Source organism: Oenanthe melanoleuca, chromosome 1A (assembly GCF_029582105.1).
Source record: "Oenanthe melanoleuca isolate GR-GAL-2019-014 chromosome 1A, OMel1.0, whole genome shotgun sequence".
NCBI lineage: Eukaryota > Metazoa > Chordata > Aves > Passeriformes > Muscicapidae > Oenanthe > Oenanthe melanoleuca.
Window position 1 is genome coordinate 47,422,133 of NC_079334.1, and position 23,738 is coordinate 47,445,870.

The window sequence follows — 23,738 nt, forward strand, 5'->3', positions numbered from 1 at the left end:
CAGGACCTGTACTTTCTGTGTGCAAGCTAGAGATTGCAGAATTAATGCAGGTAAATATTCTCTGTATGGTAGCAATCTCTCAGAGACAGTAACAGTGTGCACTGTTTGGGCAAAATTAACATTTTCCTGATTAAACCACCTGTACCAAAACCTTTATAATAGAAAAATTTCCTGCAATTTAACAAGAAACTTTCCAAATTACTGACTAGGTCAAATCAAGTGTTCCTAAATCAAAGGAACAAAGTCTGACTCTAAATTAAATTCTTGTATTTAGGAAAAGTCAGTGAGGAAAAATATCCCGTATTTTGCTCATTTTTCTTGACATATTTAAAAATGAAGGAACTGCATTAAAAGGAAAAATGAACTGTGTTTGACCACTGTCTTCTGCCCATTTGCCACATAGTCCCCAAGCAACACCCTTAAAAATCTGGAAGGAATAAAATCTCCCATTTGTAGGGCTTGAGATGCAAAGTACAAGGCAAACTATTTCATTTTTACTAAGGCATTCATTTTCTAAGATCCGTCTAAGACTCTGAGCTCATTCTAGGAATTCTAAAATTCCTCTAGGGCTCCTGAAGGAGCTAATTTTTTGATCACAAGGCAATTTAATTGCTTTTCTGGATCACAAGGTAATAATTATTTTCTAAAAAAAATTCATAAAAATTACTGAAAGTGGAAGAAGAGCATTATCTTTATTGTAAATCAAACTATGTTCTAGCAAATACATCAAACACAGTCGCTGCAATGTTATTGCCAACAAAGTTACTTTTCCAAGATAATACTTGCTAAGTATGTCTCTATGTGGAAATGGTTGTAACTGATTTTGAGAAATAGGACATGCAAAAAGGACCTTAGTGCAAGTGGAACTATTAATATTAAAATGAAGACACAAACTCCATGAAAATCAACAAGACATGTACCTTTCTGCTCATTTCTCTGCTGCTTCCCAACTACAGAAAGAGGAACAACTACTCAGGTGGAACCCACTGCTTTTGTAATTGGATTTTCACAATCTGAGTTGCCATCTCTACGTAATAGTACACACTTAAAAAGTAAAAACACTTTTGCCTAGTTCCTTCCCTATCCTCCTTCTCTCTCAAGGAAAAACAACTCTAAGAAGTGAACACAGAATGCAAAACAAACGCTTTCACATTTTGCCTAGTTCCTTCCCTATCCTCCTTCTCTCTCAAGGAAAAACAACTCTAAGAAGTGAACACAGAATGCAAAACAAACGCTTTCACAGGCTGACAAGCAACACTTCAAACTATCATCAAATAACCACACTCACAAAGCTTGTGCTATTCCATCTGATGCCTCCACTAAAACCAATGGTGAACACAGTAAGCACTAACAACACAAACCAACTAAGAAAAGGCCACACTGATTCTCCTCGTGAGCTACTCCATGGTGAAGGGTCTTACCTCCTCTGTCCACAGCAGGTGCCCCCAATGTAAAGCCAGCAGCTGCTGCCCGGTGTGGAGTGCCAAGTGCTGTGATGCCTCGCGCACCACCACCCGTAGAAGCTTCTCCTGTGTTCTCCCAGTCTGCATATTCTGCCAGTTGTTTACTAAGACTGTACAGAGAAAGAGAAGAAATACATTAGGTAAAAAATAATCACATACCTGCATATACTATTTAAGAGTTAACAGCCACTTCTTACCAATCTACTCTTATCCTGTCATTAGCCATATAGATTTATATACTCATATGCCCTTACTGCATGACTATTACACATTTCAGTATCCACTGCAGTCAGGTTCACTCTATAGTCATATTCAAACCTATGAAGGTATTAACTCCTGCTTGGTACCTGTCAAGTTTCACCTTTGGATAACTGGACACAGACATATTTTAGAGTTTATACTGAGCAAATGTGAGCTTAGAAATAAAACCTAAAATCTAACAGAGAACTCTGGGGAAAAATTTCCCCAACTTCCAAGTAGACACTAGACACTGGAATGATACGTATCAGAAGACAAGAGGAAATGGCCACAAGTTGTGCCAGGGAACGTTAAACTGGATATTAGGAAAAATTACTTCAGTGAAAGGGCTATCAGGCATTAGAACAGACTGACCAGGAAGTTGTTGAGCCACCAGCCCTGGAGGTATTTGAAAGATGTTGTAGATTGGCACTTAGAGACATGGTTTAGTGGTGGGCTTGCAGTGTTAGGTTGATTCTTAGAGATCTTTTCTTATCTAAATGATTCTATAAAGACATCACTGAGCACACTTTTAACACAAGTTCTAGAACACTATTAAACCTTGGTCCTGTTATCAAAAACTACACTGATAACTGACACCTTACTCTAATGATACAGTTTAGAATTTACCTGGAATATCCATGAATAACAGCATAATCCTCAGCTGTCCATCCGTTAGTGTCTTTCTGGGAAACATCAGCACCATACTGAAGAAGAACCTTTATGAGACTAAGCTCTCCACCAGAAGCAGCAGTCATAAGTGGAGTTCTGAAGGATCCAAGAAATATGATATGAAATAGATTGCTTTACACAGTGACTGTAAGTATTTTTGTTTCTGTTTGCCCTCAAAAAAGCATTCTCTTATTATTTTAAAGTGAAAAATGGAAAAGAAAAAGCATTTTTCATTAAGAGAAACAATGAAATGGGAGAGGGTCTCAAAACAATTACATGTTTAATCTTAAAGCTTCCACACAGACAACACTTACAAACTCTACTACTATGCAGGAGATAGCTTTTCAATTTGAGGGAATATCACTGAGCTAGTGACAGGCTTCCTGCCAGAAAGGCCATCACAGACAATAACACTTTGCAAACATTCTGTTGTGTGAAACATCAAACGAGATATAACAGCAAGTAACTGAGGTATGACCGTCTTTCACAAATCACACAGAAGTAACTGCTTCTGTGTGGCTCCTTGTTTTGTCCTTTTTCAGACCTCATTCCCATGCCACTCTCAAACCAATCTGAAGAATATTAAAGAGACCAATGTGAAGTTTTGACAGCCCCTCACCTTTCACACTGATCTCGAGCGTGCACATCAGCTCCTTTTTTAAGGAGAAACTCCACTATTTCTTCATGATGTTCGGAGACAGCAAGAATAAGAGGAGTATATCCCTCCTAAAAGGCCAGACAAAGTTACAAATCAAATTTTAAAAAAAACAACAAACAAACAAAACTTCAAGAAAAATAGGAAGGCAACTTTTGGAAAGCAATTCATTAACAAATATAAAAAATTACCTTATTTTGGGCATCAATATTGGCATTGTGCTCAAGTAACAGCCCTGCTACAGTAGTATTGCTAGACAGGACAGCCAGGTGAAGGGCAGTGTTGCCATCAGCATCTGCCAGATTCGGGTCAGCACCGTGTTCTAGTAGAATAACCACACATTTTTCTTGCTGGCACTGTACTGCCTGGAAACAAGACAAAAACTACCAGAATTTACATTTCACTCTGTTGCGATTTCTCCATCTTCCTAATACTGGGAATTACGAGCACCTCATAATTAGATTATGTTAGAATATGTTAGATTAGCTAACATATGCCCATTGCACACCAATCACAATATGCATGATTTTACAAAGGTCTACATAAAGAATACTGACAAATACACCGTTTAGCTCAAAATCTTAGCTCTTGCAAGAATATACCACAATCCACGTACCTTCATCAGTGGCGATCTGTTATCACTGTCAAAAAGATTTAGCTTACACTTGTTTTCTACTAGATACATAACTACATCCACATGGCCATTTGCACAAGCAAGATGCAGAGCTGTCCTGAAAAGTAAATAAATTGAATTAGCACAGGCAGGGATAATTTCAGGCATTTTTGATAAACATACGACCACAAGTTTCACTTTGCAAATTTCAAGCTAAAGAACCCACTCCATTACCAGCAGCTGCACACCAAATGCTTGGGATTTGCTAACCAAAAACCCTCCCCAGGATCTGCTTAGTAAGGGGACATTTTCTTCACGGTAGAATTGAATCTGCAGACATTCCAGGTGTTGGGTGCTGCCCTCAGTGGGACTTCATACATGGCACAGCAACAGAGACCAAAGCCAGGGAATCTGAGGACTATGGCAAGTCAACTTCTCAGTTTTTCTTTAATCATTCATGATCAGAAGTGCATTTGAGAGAGCTTCCCTGCACTTTGAGAATTTCTCCTTTTCCTCTAGCTTTTTTTACTACTGAAGCAAAACCAGAAACAGACTTGCACCAAAGTGCCTCTAACAACATGTAGCAAACCAGAGAGCAGAACACTCTAATCCTGACTACAGGAAAGTAATTTTTGACTTTCCTGTAATGTTAAACTATCATAGTAAAAAAAATCCTACTACAGAGGAAGTCCTCTACAAGGGGGCAATACTATCTTTCCACAATATGTAACCAGCACAAGAAAACTTAACTTTTTCATACAATTTCTTGCCAGAAAGAAAAGCAGTCATTCAAACCACACCATTCTAGGTCTGATGTCAATTACCCAGTTTAGTTGTACACAAAGACACTATCATCGAGGAAGTCCTTGCATGTGTTTCCTCCTATAAAGCTAGGTGTTTTTAGGGCAATAGAACTAGATGAGTTTTATTGCTGCCAGAAGTCCAGCCTTCTAGACAGCCAGCCTAGGAAGCTGAGCTACTCTGCTAAAACCAGCATCTCTTCAGAATATGACAAAGGATTTGACTCTGAGCCTTTTCAGAAAAGGTGATTCCTTTTGCTTATCACTAGGAACTATGCTGCAGCCCAGGGCTTCTCCTAAGGTAGGACTGTTAAGTGCTTGCTGTGCTTGACTCACCTATCAGAAGCAACAGCTTCTCCTACAAGTCACTGACCAGATATTCTAGTCCAAGGTACTAATTAGCTGTACCAAAGCAAAAAAAAGAGCAAAAAAAAACCTGCCACCTAAAACCACACTGTGGCTTAGGCTGCCACATTACACTCACAAAAGGCAGCTATGCGTGCAGCATCAATACACTGTATGTTTATTCTGCATTATGAATCCTTCCTAATTGCAGTGTCCACCTTTCTTTAAGTTGCTCCAGCTAAGACAGTGCATCCTTCGCGCCCAACTACTAAACCCCCACGCTGAGGTGAGTAGATAGGTGCGATTACACTCAGACTTCAAAGCCTGGCTGAAAAATGGCCACAAGGCTCCTCCTTTGCCAGGCTAGGAGCGCACTTCCACCCCTGCGCCCCTGGTCAAGGCAATGAGGGCACTGAGGAGGCCGGGTCAAAAAGGTAAGGCAACAGTCGGCCGAATTCAAGGGGTTTTTGGCAGCACAAGCCTGATTCCCACAGCCAGCCAAGGGCAGCGGCGCCCGCACTCCCACTCCTCCCAGCGACGCTGCCGGTCCGCTCCTGAGCAGGGGAGCTCCCGGGGCTGCTGCAGCTGCACCTGGGACTCCCGAGACCGTCCCGCGGCCCCCGCCCTTACCGCTCCGCCTTGTCCCGCCCGTCGATGCCGTACTTCTTCAGTCCCTGCCGCACCTGGGCCAGGTCGCCGCTGGCGGCCGCACGGTGTAGCTTGCCCAGGTCCTTCTGCCGAAGCTCATAGGCACCGGCGGGGCAGGGAAGGGAGGCGCTGCCGGACGGCGGCTGCCCCTTCCTCTTCCTCCCGAACCCGAAGATCCTCTTCATCCCGCAGCAGGAACGCGGGCACAGTCCCGGCTAGAGAGAGCGCCGGCGGGCTGTATCGTGCCTCACCAGGGACAGGGGAAGGGAGGTCCCGGCTGCTATCTCGACTCGATGCGGCCCCTTCGGAGCACACCTCAGGCTCAGCAAAGCTCCGGGGAACAGCCCCCGGCAGCCCCGACCCCCACTCGTGCACGGCCGGCCTCGCGCAGGCGCAGGAGGGCAGCGGCGGGCGGGCCCGCGCAGGCGCGGGGGAGTTGGGGACGGAATCGCGCTCGCATGGAATTAGTGTCTCGGGGGATTTAGTGCTGCGTAGGTGCTGCTGTCAGCCTTGGGCGAATGGGTGGCAAGAACAGACAGCAAGGATTAATGCAGGAGGAAAGAGGATGGAGAGGAGCTTCAGATACCATCTAGTAAGGTGCCTGATTAGATGCTGAGGAACACGTCTGGTTCAGGTAGCTGGGCTCGCAAGCTGCCGACTGATGCAGGTTTAGCGTTGGGTGGGAGCCCGAGGCAAGAGGGGATATCCAAGGGCGCGAAGATGGGTGACACTAGTCTCGTGAACAGACTCAGACACAGCTGGAGCCTGGAATTGCCGACCTTTTGGGTTACAAAGGAGATGAAGACTGGTGACAACCGGCGAAGACGTTGGACGTGGAGAGGGGGGGAAGAGTCCAAGACTCGGGCGGAAGAGAGAGACTGGGTTATGTAGGTGCTCTCCTCAGAGGCAGCAGCTTGAGCTGTTCTGTGTTTACTGCACGGGAAATACGGAACGAGAACTGCTTGTAACTGTAACAGTGTGGAAGGCTGAACTGTGAGGACTTCAATGGCTTCAGTAGCTTCAGTAAACTATTTTTGCTCTGACTTTGGACTTCAAGATGCTTTAACTTCAATAAAACTTCAACTCGGACTTCTTTTGCTCAGGCTTTGTTTTCTTGCTTGGATTAATTTTGCACTCTTTTCCAATACTGAAGTCCCGTCTCTCAGTCCCAGCAGCACTGTACTTGACATCCATTTAATAGACTTAGAGTTTATAAACAAGTTTTCACATCTGAAGCGAAGGGAAACTATAGATGCTCTATAAAAGCAAAAACTGTCCACAACATTTCATTCAAAATTTTTAATTTTTGGTTAAAACATCATGGTACTTTTGCTCTGCAAACGGGATCCTTGGGCAAATGAAAACTTCTTTGAATGTTAAGCAAATCCAGTTTCAACCTCAGTAGTGGCTGTGGGGAAAGGAGACAAGATTCGTACTTTTATAGCATACAGGAAGAAATAAAGCACTGTAAGAAGATTTTAAATAACTTGTGGGTTTCTAAACTGGAATAAGACTTCAAAATTTCCAAGGACACCTAACAATTGCATGTACCCAAGTTCAAGGGCCCAGCTTGGCTCAGAGAGGTAGCTGTGCCTCCTCACTACCATCAGCAATCAAGGCAGAACCCTGAGCTACTACTGTAATTCTTTTCACTCAGGATGAAGCCCTGTAGCTCTGTAGGACAGGGCATAGAGAACACTCTAAGGCCACTTGCTATGAAAGCCAGGTAGATCCTCAGCTGCTTTCTGAGCAGCCTCTATTCAGCAGAATAGAGAAGGAACTGATCTCCCCTTGGCTCTCTGGGAAAAATACACCATAACATTTCCCTATAGAAATAGGTAACTAGGCTCAGGAGTCATGAAAAGAGAAATTTATGAGCCGCTTACTGAGGTAGTGGCTTGCAGGTTTCTCTGCAGGGCTTCAGTCGTCTTCCTTTGTTGCTGGACAGTTGCTACCAAACAGGTATTTTCAAATTCAAGGCTTAACAAGAAATAAAGGCCTTATTATAAAATAAGAGCACCGTATCCAAAAGTACAGAGTAAAACATACAAAATCAAAAACATCCTTCAAAACCATAATGATTTGCTGTGATACAACAAGACTACCTAGCTATCTATTGTGGTTTAAATCAACTTGTGTAGGCAATAGACACGTGGTCCCACTGTGTTGTTCTCTTACCGTTCCATGTATTCTTCCAGTTGTTTCACAGTCTCCAAATATTCCAACACCTGGTCCTGCAGTTTCATGGCAGAAGCTGTTGTTTCTCTTTCCTTCTCCTCCAAGGCAGCCATCAAATTCTGAACACAACGCTGAGAATTTAGATATTTTTCTTCCACCTCCTGCAACTGTAAAGAAACAGAAAGAATCCACAGTTGTTAGGTGAGCTTTTATACAGAGGATTCACTGCTGCAGATACCAGCCCATACCCTCTGACAAAGGAAATGTAATCGTGTCAAGTATCTTCAGAGCTTTGCTTCTACTAGCAAATGAACACAAGCTTTGTTACTTCCTATTCTTCTATGTTGCGTCTAGTTGTTGCTTGGGGTGATAGCAAGTAAAGGAGCAGGAAAGGCCTTTGCAAGGGTTTTACAGTGATGTTTATTTCAGCTACACATGTGCACTGTCCACAGTTCAGGGAACAAAGGTGATGGGGCTTGTGTGGGGGTTCAGGTTTGTTACATGGGATGAGCATGGCGGGGAAAACTTCAGGGAACAATTACCAGTGGACAGGGAAACTAGGTGGGGTGACTGAAAGGCTGATGGACAGGGAGAGGGGGCACAGGTCTGGCTAGAAAACAGAACAGGGCTTGCCTTGGCCAGATAAAACAAGATCTGCTATCAAGAGAAGGCAGCTGAAAGAGGCCTCATTTTCCTTAACTGGGAATGCCTTTCTGGGTCTCCACACTTCTACAGCAGCCACTGCCATCCATCTACAGATTTCCTAGAGCCTGGTTCTAAGCACTGACACTGCTGCTCCAAGAGCTGAGAAGCCTGTATTCCAAAGAATGATCCAAAGGATCCAAAGGAATCATGCAAGACACCTCTCCTGTAATGCACTGTAAATAAGTTCCACTTACAAGATCAGAACACAGTCCACTTACCCTCATCAGTGGAGTTCTTTTTAAGTTATCAGCCACATCCAGTTTGCAGTTCTTTCCTGCTAGATATCTAATGACATCTGTGTGGCCATTCACAGAAGCAAGATGCATAGACGTCCTAAAAATGAAACAGATAGTCTCAACACAGAAAGAAAGATGATAAAATCAGTGTCTTTACACAGCCTTGGGGACCTTGCCCAGCCTCTATTCCTCCCACTTGCTGCTGCTGCATCAGCCACCGGGCAGAAGAGAATGGGCGAGGTCCGAGCAGCTGCGAACAGCCCCACAGAGACACCACGGCAAAGCGGCAGGCCGGCAGCATGCACTTCCAACAGTGCTCGAGCCGAGAAGGCAGCTCCAAGCCGTGAAAAGCTCTAGAGTTCATTCTTGTCCAGCTGAGAGGACAAATCTCACTTTTCAAGCCATTAGCTTGAACGCGATCCCACCCACGGCCTTAAGAGCGCTGCTTCCACATGGCATCCAAAGCTGCTGGGGGGCGGTTGGTCATCAGCACCATGCTGATGCTCTCGTTCTGCCTTTCCCTTACGAGAAGCCTGCCGAGAACTAGCTCGGCTCAGAAAATGCCGCAGCAGCGCCTGCAGAAGCAGCCAAGGTGTCCGCTCAGTGGCCCATAGAACTGACCACCTCTGCTGGTCTGGTAGGTCGAAGGCGACTCTCTTGTAATACCAGCGCCACCGTCTCAGCCAGGCCAGGTTGCCACAGGCAGCCGCGCGGTGCAGCCTGCCCTGGACCTTCTCCTTGTGCTCGGAGGCACCGGTGGTGTTGGCACAGGGCTGACCAGACGGGCTACTGGATGGCGACTGCTGTCGCCTACTGCTGAAGAGCCCCCTGACTCTCTTCTGCAGGGCGTGCCACGCCATGGCCTTGCTGGGGGCGATCCAGCAGCAGGAAGCACCCGGGCGCTGCTTGCCTCCGGGAGGTGATGGGAATGAGGGATGAAGGGGACGAGAACAGGCACTAGGCCCACGATAGACGAAGTCGCCCCACGCTGCGGCCAGGAGCCTCCGAGACGGCGGCAAGGATGCGCAGTGCTCCCAACACGGAACGAGCTGCTGCTCCCGTAGAGGGTTGGGCAGCTCTGAGCGCCGGCTCCGGGTAACAACAGAACCGCGGCAGCAACAGAACCATGGGCAACGAGAGAACCACGGGCAGCAAGAGAACTGCGGCCACCACGCGTCTGCGGTGCCACAATGGCCAGCGGCACGCGGGGAACAACCGAGGGCGTAAACATATGGCACGGACACGGGGACAGAAATGGCACGGGGACAGAAATGGCACGGGCACAGGCGTGGCCGTGAGGGCGGCCTCGGCGGGCCCCCCGAAGGAGGCTGCCTGGGCCCGTGAGGCGGCAGGTGGCCCGGGGCTCTGCCTGCCCTCAGGTCCAGGCTGCTCTGGCTGGGCCCGAGGCTGCGGCAGCGGTCGAGCAGCTCTCGCCTCTCTTGCGCTGCGTTCTTCCCTCAGCGCATGGCCAGGGTGCTGCTGCGCACACGTCCCCGAAAGGGAGCTCAGGGTGGGGTCGGATCCCAGTCCGAGCGAGCAGGAGCCGCTGGAGCTCTCGAGATGATGGTTCCAAGGCAGCAATACCAATTCCGTAGCTCCTCTGTCTTGTGCCTCTTGAAGACCAGACAGACCCCTTAGCCCCCCTACGCCATCTTAACTAATGCCGCTTTGCCAGCTGCCAACGCTGATTTTGTGTTTTGCCGCTCCACCAAGCAAGCGACAGCCCGTGGCCCGCTACAAACACGCATAAAACCCGCCCCTCTTTGTCCCTGTCACAACAGAACGTGAAGGCCCAGAGGTTCTGCACTTGCTTTCTGGGTGGCTTCAGTTTGCTCTTTCTTGTGTCACTGTGCTTTGCAAGGTGTTGCGAAGTCTTTTAAACCGAAGAAGTATTAGTTAGGGGGTTTTGACATGAAGAAAGTTAGTGGATGCGAAAAGGGCATGAGTGGGCTCTGTCTGTAGCACTGTGTCAGAATAAACGAAACTCGCCGCTAATACAGTCCTCTGTAGCAGACCTGCCAGAACATATGGCACAAGTCCTTGCTGCCATATTAACCTGTGACCCTTGCAGTCATTCAGCCCTCAGCGACATCTCAGTTTGTGTTCACAGAGATGTAATGACAACCCAGTGTTAAAAGGAGATGATGCTGTATAGATGGGGGAACTATGTTGGGAGATCTGTTCCCCAGTATGTTTGGAAAACTTACACCACCATACTTGTGGTAATTAGTGTTTGATGCCAGTGTTCTCCCAAGTGACTCCCACAGGCCTAGTGTAAGTGAGGTTATTTTGTTTTATTTAAGTCCGTTCAAATCATGTGGTGTGTCCCATAAACACCCTACAAGTCAACAAGAAGACTTCTGGAAAAAATCCTTTTAAATGGCTAAGGATTTTCCTATGTTCCCCCTCTTTCACTATCCTCACAAATTCATAGTCTCTTGCTCAGATTTCTGAACTCTGTTGTACACTGTCTTTAAGCTTCCCTGAACAGCCTTTGGGGCTCCTCTAGCAGCAGCTTTTTCCTTTTCTCTCTATTTAGCTTGATGCAATGGAGAATTAGACAGCGTTGGGATACAGTGCAAGTTTTTAAAAGGCACAGTATGTACTCAGGCAGGGCTTTTGTGCTGTCTGTTGTCTTCCTGCCTCTCTTTCCCTATGAAGGAGTAAACTCCACTGAGTGAAAGAGACTGTTAGTTGTGCTCTCAAAAAAGTGTTACTGATTTCATGGGCACTTTTTGCCATCTAGTGGCAGCAGTCTTCGTGAATTGTTTGCTTCACAATTTTACTTTTTAAGCATGGTGCAAAATTGTTTGTTGTACGACTTTTCCATCAAGCAGCAAGGTGCAACTCTCCATCCATGCTACTGACTGTGTGATGAAGGGTCAGTAGACTAGATGGAATGGTCAAGTTGGGAGAAGTATCCACTGTCAAGTAAAACCACAGGAGTGCTCAAAATCGGTGTTTTTCTGAAGTTTAATGGAGTTGTGAGTTAATTAGCCGAATATTTATGTGATCATCTGGAAGTGTGGTTGCTGATTTAGGGATGTGTCCTGGAACGTAGTAAGTCTTATGAGGAATGACTGAGGGAACTGGGGGCATTTAGCCTAAGGAAAAGGAAACAGCAGGGAGACCTTATCGCTCTCCATGATCTGAAAAGGAACTTGTAGCCAGGTGGGGGGTCAGTCTCTTATGCCAGGTAACAAGTCAGAGGACAAAAGGAAATGCTTCAAGTTGTAGCAGGGTAAGTTTATACTGAATAATAAGAAAAAAATTAATCACAGAAGGGTTTGTCAAGCATTGGAAGAGGCTACCTAGGGAAGTGGCTGAGTCACCATCCCTGGAACTATTTAAATTATTTAAAAGTGCAGATGTGGCACTCAGGGACATTGTTCAGTGGTGGACTTGGCAGTGCTGGGTTGACACTGGGATTTGACAACCTTAAGGATGTTTTTCAACCTAAACAATCCTGCAATTCTATGATTGTAGAGCCCCTAAAGTGAAAAGCTGTGTTTTGATGGGAATGTGTGTTCAATGAGTGCCTCCCATAACCATTAGGTATGCTGCATCTCTGAAATGCAGCAGGTGTGTTGGACATGTAAGTACTTAAAACAACTCCAGGAAAGTGTTCTGCAAATCTGTAGGGATTGTATGTGGCCATTTTCCTGAGCTTCTGTCCACTTTTGAACCAGGATATGAACTGAAACTAGATTTGTCTTTATTTATAATTTGTTCTAGCACCTGTTATGAGGCTATTAAAATATGTTCTTTTCACATCCCAAAATTAAAGACCTGCTCTTGGTTACTCCATATGCGAAACATGCTGAAGTCCCACCATTTTGCAAGTGTGATAGCAATAATCTCCATCCATATTACTGCTGAGGAACTGAGTCCTGACATGGGTGGTACATGCAAGAAGTCCATAGCACATAAATCTGTGGTTCTTTGGGACAGTTGCTTCACACAGTACTAGACATGACATAAACTGCATATATTTGTGGATTATTTTGGGTATGTTCTGATTTCTCCAAAATTGACCTTGAAGTATTCCAGATAAAAAATAGCAGCCAGTATCCACATTTAAAGCTATTACCCTGAGCCTATGGGTTGTTTTGGTGAGTACTTCCACAACTGCTTCAGGCAGAATCGAGTCAGTTCACTTTTCAGGGGAAAGCCCATGAAGGAATACAGGCAACCTTTTTCATTCTGAGTGGAAGGCAAAACCACAGGGGCAGGATCATCCTAAATCACCCACCGCAGATGCATGCATGAATAAATCCTTCAGAGGAAGTTTTACCCCGCTGCCTGCTCCTGTCTGCGCGGGACGGCTGCCCCGGATCCCGATCCAGCTCCCTGCTCCTGTCTCCTCGGGACTGGTCCCGTCCTCGCTCCTGTCCCCGCGGGACTGCAGCCGATCCCGATCCCGTTCCCATTCCCCTTCTTGTCCCTAATGCCGATCCGGTTCCCGTTCTCCTTCCTGTCCCTAATGCCGATCCCGACCCCAGTCCCGTTCCCGCGGGAGGGAGGGGGATGCTGCCCGTGCCTTCGGCCCCGCTCTGGAATTCTGGGCAGGGCAAGTGGTTTCACAGGGATAAAAAAATTTGTGGGGACGTTCCCCAGAGAAAGTTTTACAGTGGTTAAAGTTGCATGTTTTTATAAATGTTTCCAGTTGTCGGTAATGTTAATTGTTAATGTTGAGTTCTTGGCCTCACCAAGAGGTGAGGCCCCAGCTGTTTTCGGCCCCAATTGTCTTATCCCCTATCCCTTTCCCCTCTCGTCGGGTTAATGCCCTCGCTGCTTCCCTAAAATGGCGCCTGTGACAGAGGAGGAGGAGTGACGTCAGTGGAGTACATGCGAATGAAAGACGCAGAGAATGCTGGGACACCATTCAGAGCTGAAACCCCCAAAATAACGAGCCCAAATAACATCTAAGACTGAAAATAGCGTCCCACAGCTGGGAAAAATAACGGAGAAGGCAAGGTCACCGCCCGGAGCTGCTTTGTGTGATGTCATCTACTTGCAATGTTTCTGGCCCCTACAACTGCTTGCCCATGTCTGAAAATACTGTGAAATGTTCATGACTTAATGTCTGGATTGAGTAGTGCCTAGTTAATCGCTGTTGCAGGAAAGATCATCCATTGTTCACAGAGATAACAAAGGAAGTGTGTTTCATTTCTTCCACGTGCAAACCTTCCCAGCAAAAAGTCCTTTCCATTCAGTTCTCTGCATGTGGATGGGTCATGTTACAATGGAGATGAAAGGGGCAGAAATGAAAAACTGTATGGGATGTATAACACCAAGCAATGTCTCTCCATCACTGTATTGCCCTTGGGACTAACATCTGGAAAACCTGATAATATTTTAGATTTCAGTTAGAAAATCTATTTACTTGTCACAGACTTTGTGTGCTTCTGTCACTGGAGTATCAGAGTGCCTCCCAGAGATTTAAAAGCAGTAATGGCAATGATCAACTGGCTTTCCTAGCCTCAAGAAAAAAGTGCTGAGTTAACTGGTGTCATGGTTTAACCCAAGCCAGGAACTAAATACCATGCAGCCACTAGCTTACCCCACTGCACATCACCTCTGCCCCAGTGGGATAGGGTAGAGAATTGGGAAAAAAGTGAAGCCTGTGGGTTGAGGTAAGAACAGTGTAAGAATTGAAATGATATTTATAGATGTATTTATACTAATAATAACAAAGCCCCAATAATATTGATGATGATCGTGTAATGAAAAGGGAGACAACAAAAAAGATAGAAATAAAGAAAAAGTGATGAACAATACAATTGCTCACCGGCTGCTGATGCCCAGCCTGTCCCCAAGCAGAAATCTGAGCCAGCTTCCTCCAGTTTATATACTGGGCATGACATTTGTGGTGTGGAAGATCCCTGTGTCCTGGCCATGCTCTCTCCCAACTTCTTGTGCAGCTCCTCATCGGCAGAGCATGAGACACTGAAAAGTCCCTGGCTTAGAGTAGCTGCTACTTAGTAACATCTAAAACATCTGTGTATTATCAATATTATTCTCGTACTAAATACAAAACACATCACTGTACCAGATACTGAGAAGAAAATTAACTCTCTCCCAGCTGAAACTTGCACATCTGATGAGTTTATTTTATTTTAATGACAGTAATGCTTAAGTAGGTGTGTCCTTGGACCTTTAAAGGTCATCTAGTCCCACCACCCCTGCAATGAGCAGGACATCCTCAACTAGATCAGTTGCTGAGAGCCCTGTCCAACTTGACCTTGAATATTTCCAGGGATGGGACATCACCAGCTCTCTGGGCAACCCATGCCAGTGTTTCACCACCCTCATAGTGAAAAATTTCTTTCTTACATTTGGTCTTATGTATGCATAAACTCAGGAGACTTTAGCTATTTTGGAGTTAGATTTCACACGCTGTTATTCTAATATCATTAGAGCTATGTTCAAATTTTCAGATTCTTCTTTAAAATTTGATTATTGAGCTTAAACTGGCTTCACATTCAAATCCGAATATTATCACTCTCCGTGACTGTAAAGCATATTTCTCTTTGACTGTAAGTGGAGAAAGTTTCTCATTATTGTCTAGTGTGAGCCAGTAAACCAAAAGGGAACCAAAAAATTTATGAAGCCAAGAGGAAATCTTTGTTTCCATACTGATTGCTCAAATCTCAAGAGCATCTAATGAACAAATGTGTATTCTCCACTGCAGACCTCGACCATGTAATGTTTAGCATGGTGTTTTACAACTATGAATACAACCTGTATTCTAGAAGCAAAAATAGAGATGGTAGTAATTGTGTGAGGCCAATACCAGGTGTATCTCTGAGGAGCTGAATGGATCATATAAATAATTCTGCTGTAACACATTTTTCCTATTTCAGATACATGCCAGTGCAATGGCCCCAAAATTTATTCTGCTTTTAATGACATGATGCAATGGTAAAAGTGTACATGCCACTAGTCCCTGTGGAAAAGGCTTTAAAGCCCACTGCATATTGCAGCACAGCAGCTATATATGACCTACTGATGGCAGCCAAGAGAAACTGGGAGGAAATGGTGAGAAATGCCCTTTGCAGTAGTTCAGTGAAAGTTGTCTTCTTTGTAGGAAGATGAACCTTTTCAATTAAGTTGGTAGCTGTAAGAGTTTAACATGAGCCCCAGCGGTGAGATTTTGTTCCAGAGCTTGGTGCAATACAGAAGTTCCTATTTTAGAAATGTTATGCTTTCCTCCCCTTTCACCTACACTAAAAGCTGGAGTTTTATTCCAGTTGAAACATTAGCAATTTAAATAGCAATAAATGTGAAAAAAACCCCGAGATTTAAATTTCACTTGGTGCTGATTCTGTAATAAAAGCATAGAAACATTTCTAAAAGGCAGTTTCTTCACTTACTTGATTTCCTCTTCTGTAACTGCTTTGCAGTGATGACTTTACCAGTTCTTATATTCATTGTGACCTTTATCCTCATATTCACTGAAAAAAACCTTTTCTTGTTGTATTTTTCTTTGTTTTACCTTCTTGATATTATTATGTATAACATTTAGTATTAAACTGTGTCCTCTTCAAACTGACAGATGATTGCACTGTTGCTTGTACTTTGTACTAACAACTGCTGTTTCATTTAACATCTTTTGGATGGGATGCCACTTTTTATTGTTATCTTCTCCTCTGAATTGTATGTAGTAACTAGACTCTGACAGGGACTGCAAGTTTATGAATTGTTTTTTCAGAAGGATCGTGTGTCACCTACAAGATTTAGTGTTATCTGAGGATTTATAACATCTCTGTTGAGAACTGAATCCAGAATTTTAACTTCAGACCACTAATTACCAATTTGGTTTGATAAAGTAGAGTTTGGGAGTAGTGGGTACCAGCAGAATTGCACATGAAATCATTTGCATGTCAAGCCATGGCCAGAGCTAGTTTGGTGCTTAATGCAGTTCCTTGTCTGCTAAAGTGCCTTGTACAGAACAATTTATGTGTACAGAATTTTAGTTACATGGTGAGTCTTGTGCTTCAGTGGCTGACCTACTGTCTTCAAAATATGTAGTACTATATGTGAATAATATTCCAGAAGAAAAACTGTATGATACTAATTCCAAATTTGCCACCTACATCCCTGTAAATCTCCTGTCAGACAAACTAGGAAATGGATATTACAACAGAAAAATACATTCTTGAATATCCAGTACTGTCTCTATAAGAGCAGATGAAAATTCATTTTATTCTGTATTAGGAATTCCGCCATCCCTAACAAAATCCTACTATTCTGTCATTCGTGAATAGGGGAAACAATAACCCAACACATTTATATCTCATGTCTTCAATCCTTTGCAAGCTTTCTTCAAACAAGAAATATGCCCATTGCTTCAGCCTTCCTGCCTTCCTGTATCCTCCCTCCCTCCTCTCCTTTCCTTCCCTCCATTCCTCTTTTTTCTTTCATTTTGTAATATTTCTTTCTATATTTTTTTGGGAAATTAATTTTATCTTTTTTTTTCCCCAAGTTTGAGAGGTGAATAAAAAATTGAAATATGAACCAAACAGAGTGTGGTGCTATAACATTATTACTTCAGGTCAATCTTTTAAAAAGTATTTGACACTCTACATCATCTTACTTTTTTGACAATGTATGTACATTCTTGAGTATATAGGATAATAGGCCAGATATTTGGGTACTTGTAATGTGCAGTCATGCTACAGGAACTCAGAAAGATAATTGTTTTTCATTCATAGAATCTTTTTAGTTTTAGCTTTTAACTTAGAAAATAGTAAATGTATTACGTTTAAGTAAAATGTTTAATTTGAATCTCAACATGGTAATTCAATATACCCATGGATCAGGTTCTGACATTACAGAATAAGAGCTGCACTGAACTCGAGGGCTTGTGTGACACAGATATTTTCAAAGTTCAGTCTGATTTGTTGTAGTAAGTGTCTTCCTTGCTTCTGTGCTTTCTGCTCTTCAGCATATTCTCTTTTCAATATGACTTTTCAAGATTTTTTTTTTCTACTTTGCTTTTACCATTTTCTGTGATTACTTTTTTGTGCTTTCCTTATAGAGTGGTCTTTATTTGTCCCTAATTTCTATGTCTTGCCACATATGCCAGGAATAGTTCAATCAAATACTCATAGGGATTTATTTTGCTTTGAAATGCCCTTGGAAATCTTCCCCTGCAAGTCCAGGAAAGCTCACTGGTGTTCTGTATTTTAGCTGCCAGTTCCATGGAGATGTCTAAAGTACTATAGAGTGTCTCAAATAGCACTAAATGCCTCTCTTTCAGAAGCTGAATTGTTCTTACTATTTCTTTCTCATCCTGCTGTGATTTCACCACTGTATTCTCCTCCTCTCCTAATCTTTCCCAATTTTTTAATTTCCTACAGTCCCACCTTAAATTGTCTCATCCTCTTCCTCAAAGCACTTCTCCTAGCAGGAGTGCATCCCTCAGGACCTCATCTCGAACTTCTGCTAACAGCAGTCTTTGTGCTAAGAACCATCATCTCCAGCTTCTTCCTTTCTCAGACAGTCCCTCAGTAATCATCACAGCTGTGTGCTCCCATCAAACTTCTGTCTCCATGCAACTGGAGACAAATACAGGACAGAGAAAGAAGATTTTGATTTTGTTCAAAGTACAGAGGAAGCTGAGATTTTGAAAAAAATTTAGTGTATGGGAAAACATGAGGAGAATGTGAAGTGGAAAAGTAATCTTTAGTTACATTGATAAATCTCTTTTGAAGTCTGACTGGAAAAAAGAGGATTCTTCAAGGAAATTCAGACAAGCAGCCTGAAATAGCAGAGCCACTGGGGAATAGGAAGCAGGCAACCAGTTGTTTGCTTTAGAAGGGAATGGAGGAGAATTAAAGACAAGTTTGATACTGAGAAGAGCAAACTAAAACCACATTGTACCCTCTCTCCTCCAGGGATTAACTGCCCTTGGCTACTAGCAAAAAAAGAAGCTTTTAAATGTTTATGCCTAAATGTACTCAGCATTCTCTACCCTTCAGGAGCACTGAGCAATCAATGAAATCTGCTAAATGTAGCTGTTGTCCATATTTAGCATACATAAGGAGGTAATTCATACAAGTAGAGTTACGGTTTCCACAGTAATTAATGAGTGAATGAGCTGCTAGTAATGGGCTGTTTCAGTCTAAAAAACCCCCAAAAATATTTTGCAGTATGCAGCTCTGCTGTTAACAGGAATCAGAGCATGTTCATGAGGAAAAGATTGTGCATTTACTACCTTTTCCAACATTTTTTTCCTACAATGATGCTTTTGCGATTTTCCATTCAGTCAGTGCAACACTTCTGCATGATCAGGGGAGGTGTTGAGGGGGAAATTTTGGCACAGACATTTGGAGGAAATAAATTTTAATCTCACACAATTTTAATAGCAAGACTGGGCACATCCAGTCTTGCAATTAAAAAAATGTAAACCAGAAAGAAATACCTTGGCTATCTTAGTGTGTCCATGAAAAGAATGCAATAGGAACACACATCTTGCACATCTTCATATTACATCTGGTCTCATGCAGTTTTCCAACAACTTTTTTTAGCAATTTTTAATAAGCTTTGCCTTCAACATGAGGATACAGAGTTGCTAGGTCATGGCTGGGCCTTGTAATGAGTCTGCACAAGACTCACTTGTACTGTCACAAACTCATAGCTCAGAGCAGATACTCCAATGCATTATTGCAACTGAAGCTAAAGATAATGCTGTGAGTAGCTGCACTGAGTACAGTGTGAAAATTACTCATTTTTGGAAGCAAAAGGCACCTTGATTACTTGGCCGCAGTGTTCAACCTCATCTGCGTCCAGCTTGCATGCATAACTGAATGTTTTTTTTTTATTTGCAATGACCAAGTTAGCAGCCTGTGTATTAATTTTTAAAATTTTATTCCCAGGATAAATTTTATAAACACTATGTTTGTTATGTGTTTTTATATTATGAAATACATGAGTCAACTAATAGCATAGTTCTTAATCTCTACCAGCCTGTTCTAAATCCTGCAGTGCATAACTTTGTCAAAATTAATTAAAAATGTAATAATTTTTTGGAATATATCATCATTATACAATAAAGATAATTTTTTATTTGACTATAAAAGAGAAATGAAGATACTAGATATAATCCTATAATCCTGCAAATTTTAATACAACACTTATTATTCTGCTTGGCAACATGCTTCCAGCAGATAATTTTACATTGCATATACATAAATGATGCTCTTCTAACTCATTCTTAGGACCTTTGATCCCCTGCTCATACCCATAATAAAAGGAACAAGAAACGCAAAAAAAGGTTTTCAGTAAAAATGGTTTCAGTAACTTCAATTCCTAAAGCACATCAAAACTCACAAAAAGTTCTCACTTAAACACCATTTGCCTTCATTCAGGTGGCCATATCCTTCAGGTAATTACTTTTCTTAGCAGAGCTTATTAGGGAGGATAAGGGTGTATATGTTCTGAGCTGGGCTGGCTTCTGTGGAAATGGCAGTGGTATTGATGCTCTGTACTAGCACAGTGGTTTGCACTGGTGCATGGATACCCAAGCACAAAGCTGCCATTGGTTTTGCACCAGTCATGGACTAATTCTATGCAGAAATTTTTAAACAGAAATGTGCAATAAGAAAATTTTCTGATAATAATGGAAAGTTTCCATTTGCAATTTGGTAGAAAGAAAATATGAAAAACCGACTGAAACATTTTGCTGTCTAAATTACATCTCTAAAGATTTTGTACGCTGATGTCCCTTCTGATTCTTCTGGCAGGCCGCTTATTTAAAAGCATGTGAGACTTTTAAATTCTTAGTTTATGGCAATACTTCAGACAACCATAAGTAATTATGTTCACACATATGGATAAAGGCAATTGCCTGTCCTATTAGTGTCAGACAGTGATGCACGTTTGAAAGTTAATGGTTCTTTAGTTTGTCTCATTTATGCCACTGACAAACTGAAGAGTTAATGGTTCCTGGGAAGTATTATGAGATCTACTAATTGAGAACTCTACCAAGCTTTAGATAATATTATTATTACCACTGTTAGCATTAATTATAGTAGTAAAAACCATAACAGCAGCCAGTGTTTAGCTAGTCATTCCCTGAATTTTCGACAGTGATCAGACATAACTTTCAAATGTTATTGTTGAATGAATAAACAAGAATCCATATTAGACAGAATGGAGCACTATGCCTCACCCAATTGTTAATAAATCAGTGTACACTCCAGATGACATTGCTGACTTGACACTGTGTTTGACATCTCAGAACACTGTTTTTGCCATAATAATCACGATTTTTTTATTCTTGTCATGTGCAGTGCAATGCCAGTATGACTCATTGCACAGTTTCTCTTTCAACATTTTTGAACAGAGTGTTTAGAAAGTGTCAAATGGCCATATTTTCCCCAGAAGTGACAGTGCATATAAATTGTTGAATGATTTTATCATTTCTGCTAGAGGTGGGAAATATGATCTCCTTTGACGCCTGAGCAATTTTGCCAGCATTAATTAAGGAGATTTTAATTAGATTTTTAGGAATTACTTCAAGCTATAAAAACCCCCGTAATTTCTTGATTAAATTTTCCATAATTAAGTTATATTTTGCAAATATTTATAACCTACACCTCTTTACTTGTAAGCTAAAAGCATGGAGGAATTGTACAAATAAGAAGCCGAATTGTCTGTAGAAATGCTTTTACTAGTTTTGAATGTTCAGGAGCCTGAAAATACTATAAAAAATGTAAAGTCTAATCCTGAATGTATTCTGTTGTGTGCCCAAGGTCATTGTAATGCTTGAGGAATAAGTTAATCAATTCTGAAGAGCTAGTCAAGAGAAATTAAATGGCAGAAGGATTATTAATGTAACATGTAGGCTGTGTAATTTGGGACACAGATTGTTAACAGCACAAAGCAGAATTAACTTTATTATCCTTTCATATAATAATTCAATCAAAAGTAATTTTAGTGACATCTTGAGAGGTAAAAAAACTGTAAGACCTCAAATTTTCACAGGCATCAAATGGAAGTTAACCGCATCAAGACCCCTATGTTTTTGAAAGATTCCCACAATCTTGTGGACAAATCTAGTGTCAGGAAACAATATAAGATGGGAGGAGCTGCGTGCCTGGAAGCCCTGAGTATTTAATTTTCCTTTTTCATTTTCATATTGTATTTGGCATATCCTTGTAGTGCAAAGTTCACTTTGACTGCACTGTTTTTGGAAGGACTCAGAAGAGGTTGTTCTCTGAAGCTGGTCATTCTGAGTGCTGCCTCTGAAATAGGATGGGGTGCTTGGCTGCTAGTGGGAAGGAAAACATTCCCTTTCAGTAGGACAAGAACTAGGACTATATTTTTACTTAGAAAGAATAATTTAGCATTTCATTTAAGTAGCCATTTACATAGTCTGCTTACACTGTAGCCCCCTCTGTACCCTTCCCCCTGGCCCAGGCTTGCACTGGTGATGCCCAAAGATCCTTGGTTTTACTTTGCACAGGCCAGATGCATAATCATGGCTCACTTTGCTGAAGAAATTTCCTTATGGGGAGAACTAGCTATGAGAAGTCTACAGAAAGATAAGAAATGTGAAATTGCAATGAGATGTAGGGTTGTTGAGGCAGAGATTGAGAAGAAAATAAAAGCCATTTTGAAAATATGTACAACCTCAGAGTAGAGAAATACAGGAGAGTTATGTTTTTTTGGCCAATAAAAATTTTCTCTTTAGTTTAAAAAGATATATGCTTGCAGGGTCTCTCTGCCTGTGGCTAAAGCTGTTGGTTGGCCTGAATGGAGTGTTAACACTTAAGAGCTGTCCTTAGGAGGTGACTTTTCCTGATTGTTTGGATGCCTCAAGCCATTCCTCCCATGGATCACTTCCAAAATGTTCCCATTTGAAGGCACTGTTACTATTCATCTTGAGACTTGGCATTGAATTCAAGCAGTATTGTTACTGCTTCTCATTTGAACACCTGAAATTTTTAGGGAGCAAATGGATGATGAGTAGCTGGATTACTAAGAACAAGTACTGTATAAAGAGTGAGTATTCTTTGTCGTTTGCAAGTTTGTTTTGTTAGCTTTGGTGAGTATTTGCTAGGGAAAAATCCATCACATTATTTCTGAAAACATTTGTCCAGTCTGAACTCATATGGGCTAAGGTTTGCTTGAGACTAAGAATGCAGCCTCTGGAGTTTACATAGAGGTTTGAAAATAACTTTCTGATTGTATCAGTCTCTTCTATTCCTTGCAGAATGGATAGTAGTGGTTTTTATGAATGCTATCAGAGCATCTGTACAGCAACTGATAGGATCCCCATCAGTGGTTCCAGAAGTTTTGAGTCATATCTATCTCTGATTTTTTCCAAGCATGAAAAATTCCTATGAGAGGAATCCATAAACATGATATGAAAAAATTATGCTATATTTTTTTCTGATCTTTACTGCTATAGAATTGTGTTTTTATGTGGAAATGCTTAGCTGAATTCTGAGGTTGTGACTGAGTTTATGACAGTAGTGCTGATAGAGAAGGGATTTAACTTCTAAGGGAATATCATACATGACTTAAAATTAATTAGCCCAGACATTTATTAATCAAAGGGAAGCTTTAAAATTAAAAATTTTCACATAGCAACCTTAAAGTCAGCTAGGTCATAATTTCTAAAGTGAAATGCCACCTTTGGCGAAGCAATATATCCATGTAATGTTATAAGATAGTCATAATAATGCCAGCATTTCTTTACTTGGAGGGTGTCCATAAAGCAGAGAGTTTGTATGTACCCATTGACAGAACTGGGTACACCTATCATCTTCACAGACAGATTTGTTTCTGTATGCATCCAGTTCTACTAAATGTGTGTGTTGAAGTATGATATTTTCCCAGGTGTGGAACAGATGTTTTAAAACATCAACCAGAGTTTTTTGAATTATACAGCTCAATTCTAAATCATGTTAGAAGTACTATTACTGCAGTGCTAAAAAGGATTTATTTGTCCAGGAGTAAATAATTAATAGAACAGTTGATACACAGGGAAGATTACACTGACTTAAGGGCACATGAGAGACATTACCAAACTAAACTTTTCCTGTGGATTTTGTGTTGAGAGTCTTTGATACTGTGTTGAGAGCCTTCAAAGACTGTCAGGGGTGAATTAGTTCTGGGTTTAGCTCTTAATTTTAGGTTATATGTACTTGTCTTCTAACAGTTCACCTCTGT

The 23,738-nt window shown here is 42.1% G+C and overlaps 2 protein-coding genes across 2 annotated transcripts in view; both read right to left on the reverse strand.

Moving 5' to 3' along the window:
- The window catches only part of ANKRD26 (ankyrin repeat domain containing 26), a 48,791-nt gene extending 42,978 nt beyond the window's left edge, over positions 1–5,813 (reverse strand). The window contains exons 1-6 of the mRNA XM_056516327.1: positions 5,416–5,813; positions 3,644–3,758; positions 3,219–3,392; positions 2,992–3,098; positions 2,331–2,468; positions 1,422–1,573 (exon numbers count right to left, since the gene is read on the reverse strand). Of these exons, the coding sequence (XP_056372302.1) occupies positions 1,422–1,573; positions 2,331–2,468; positions 2,992–3,098; positions 3,219–3,392; positions 3,644–3,758; positions 5,416–5,618 (889 nt within the window). The 5' untranslated portion in view covers positions 5,619–5,813. The remainder of the gene's footprint in view (positions 1–1,421; positions 1,574–2,330; positions 2,469–2,991; positions 3,099–3,218; positions 3,393–3,643; positions 3,759–5,415) is intronic.
- Positions 5,814–6,720: 907 nt separating this feature from the next.
- Positions 6,721–9,626, reverse strand: ANKRD7 (ankyrin repeat domain 7). The gene is made up of 5 exons (XM_056516328.1): positions 9,174–9,626; positions 8,535–8,649; positions 7,612–7,778; positions 7,320–7,413; positions 6,721–6,841 (listed from the first exon to the last, which is right to left on the reverse strand). Exons 1-5 carry the CDS (start codon positions 9,410–9,412, stop codon positions 6,752–6,754), a joined length of 705 nt encoding a protein of 234 aa, XP_056372303.1. The 5' UTR covers positions 9,413–9,626; the 3' UTR covers positions 6,721–6,751.
- Positions 9,627–23,738: the final 14,112 nt, after the last annotated feature.

Bases quoted from the DNA above. Each gene is read 5' to 3' on its own strand.
- ANKRD7 (XM_056516328.1), bottom strand. From the start codon at position 9,412: ATGGCGTGGCACGCCCTGCAGAAGAGAGTCAGGGGGCTCTTCAGCAGT. The intron at 7,414-7,611 runs GTAAGAGAACAA...TTTCTTGTTAAG, and splicing joins CTGGAAGAATACATGGAACG to CCTTGAATTTGAAAATACCT. The intron at 6,842-7,319 runs GTAAGCGGCTCA...CTTTCCCCACAG, and splicing joins ACCTGCAAGCCACTACCTCA to CCACTACTGAGGTTGAAACT.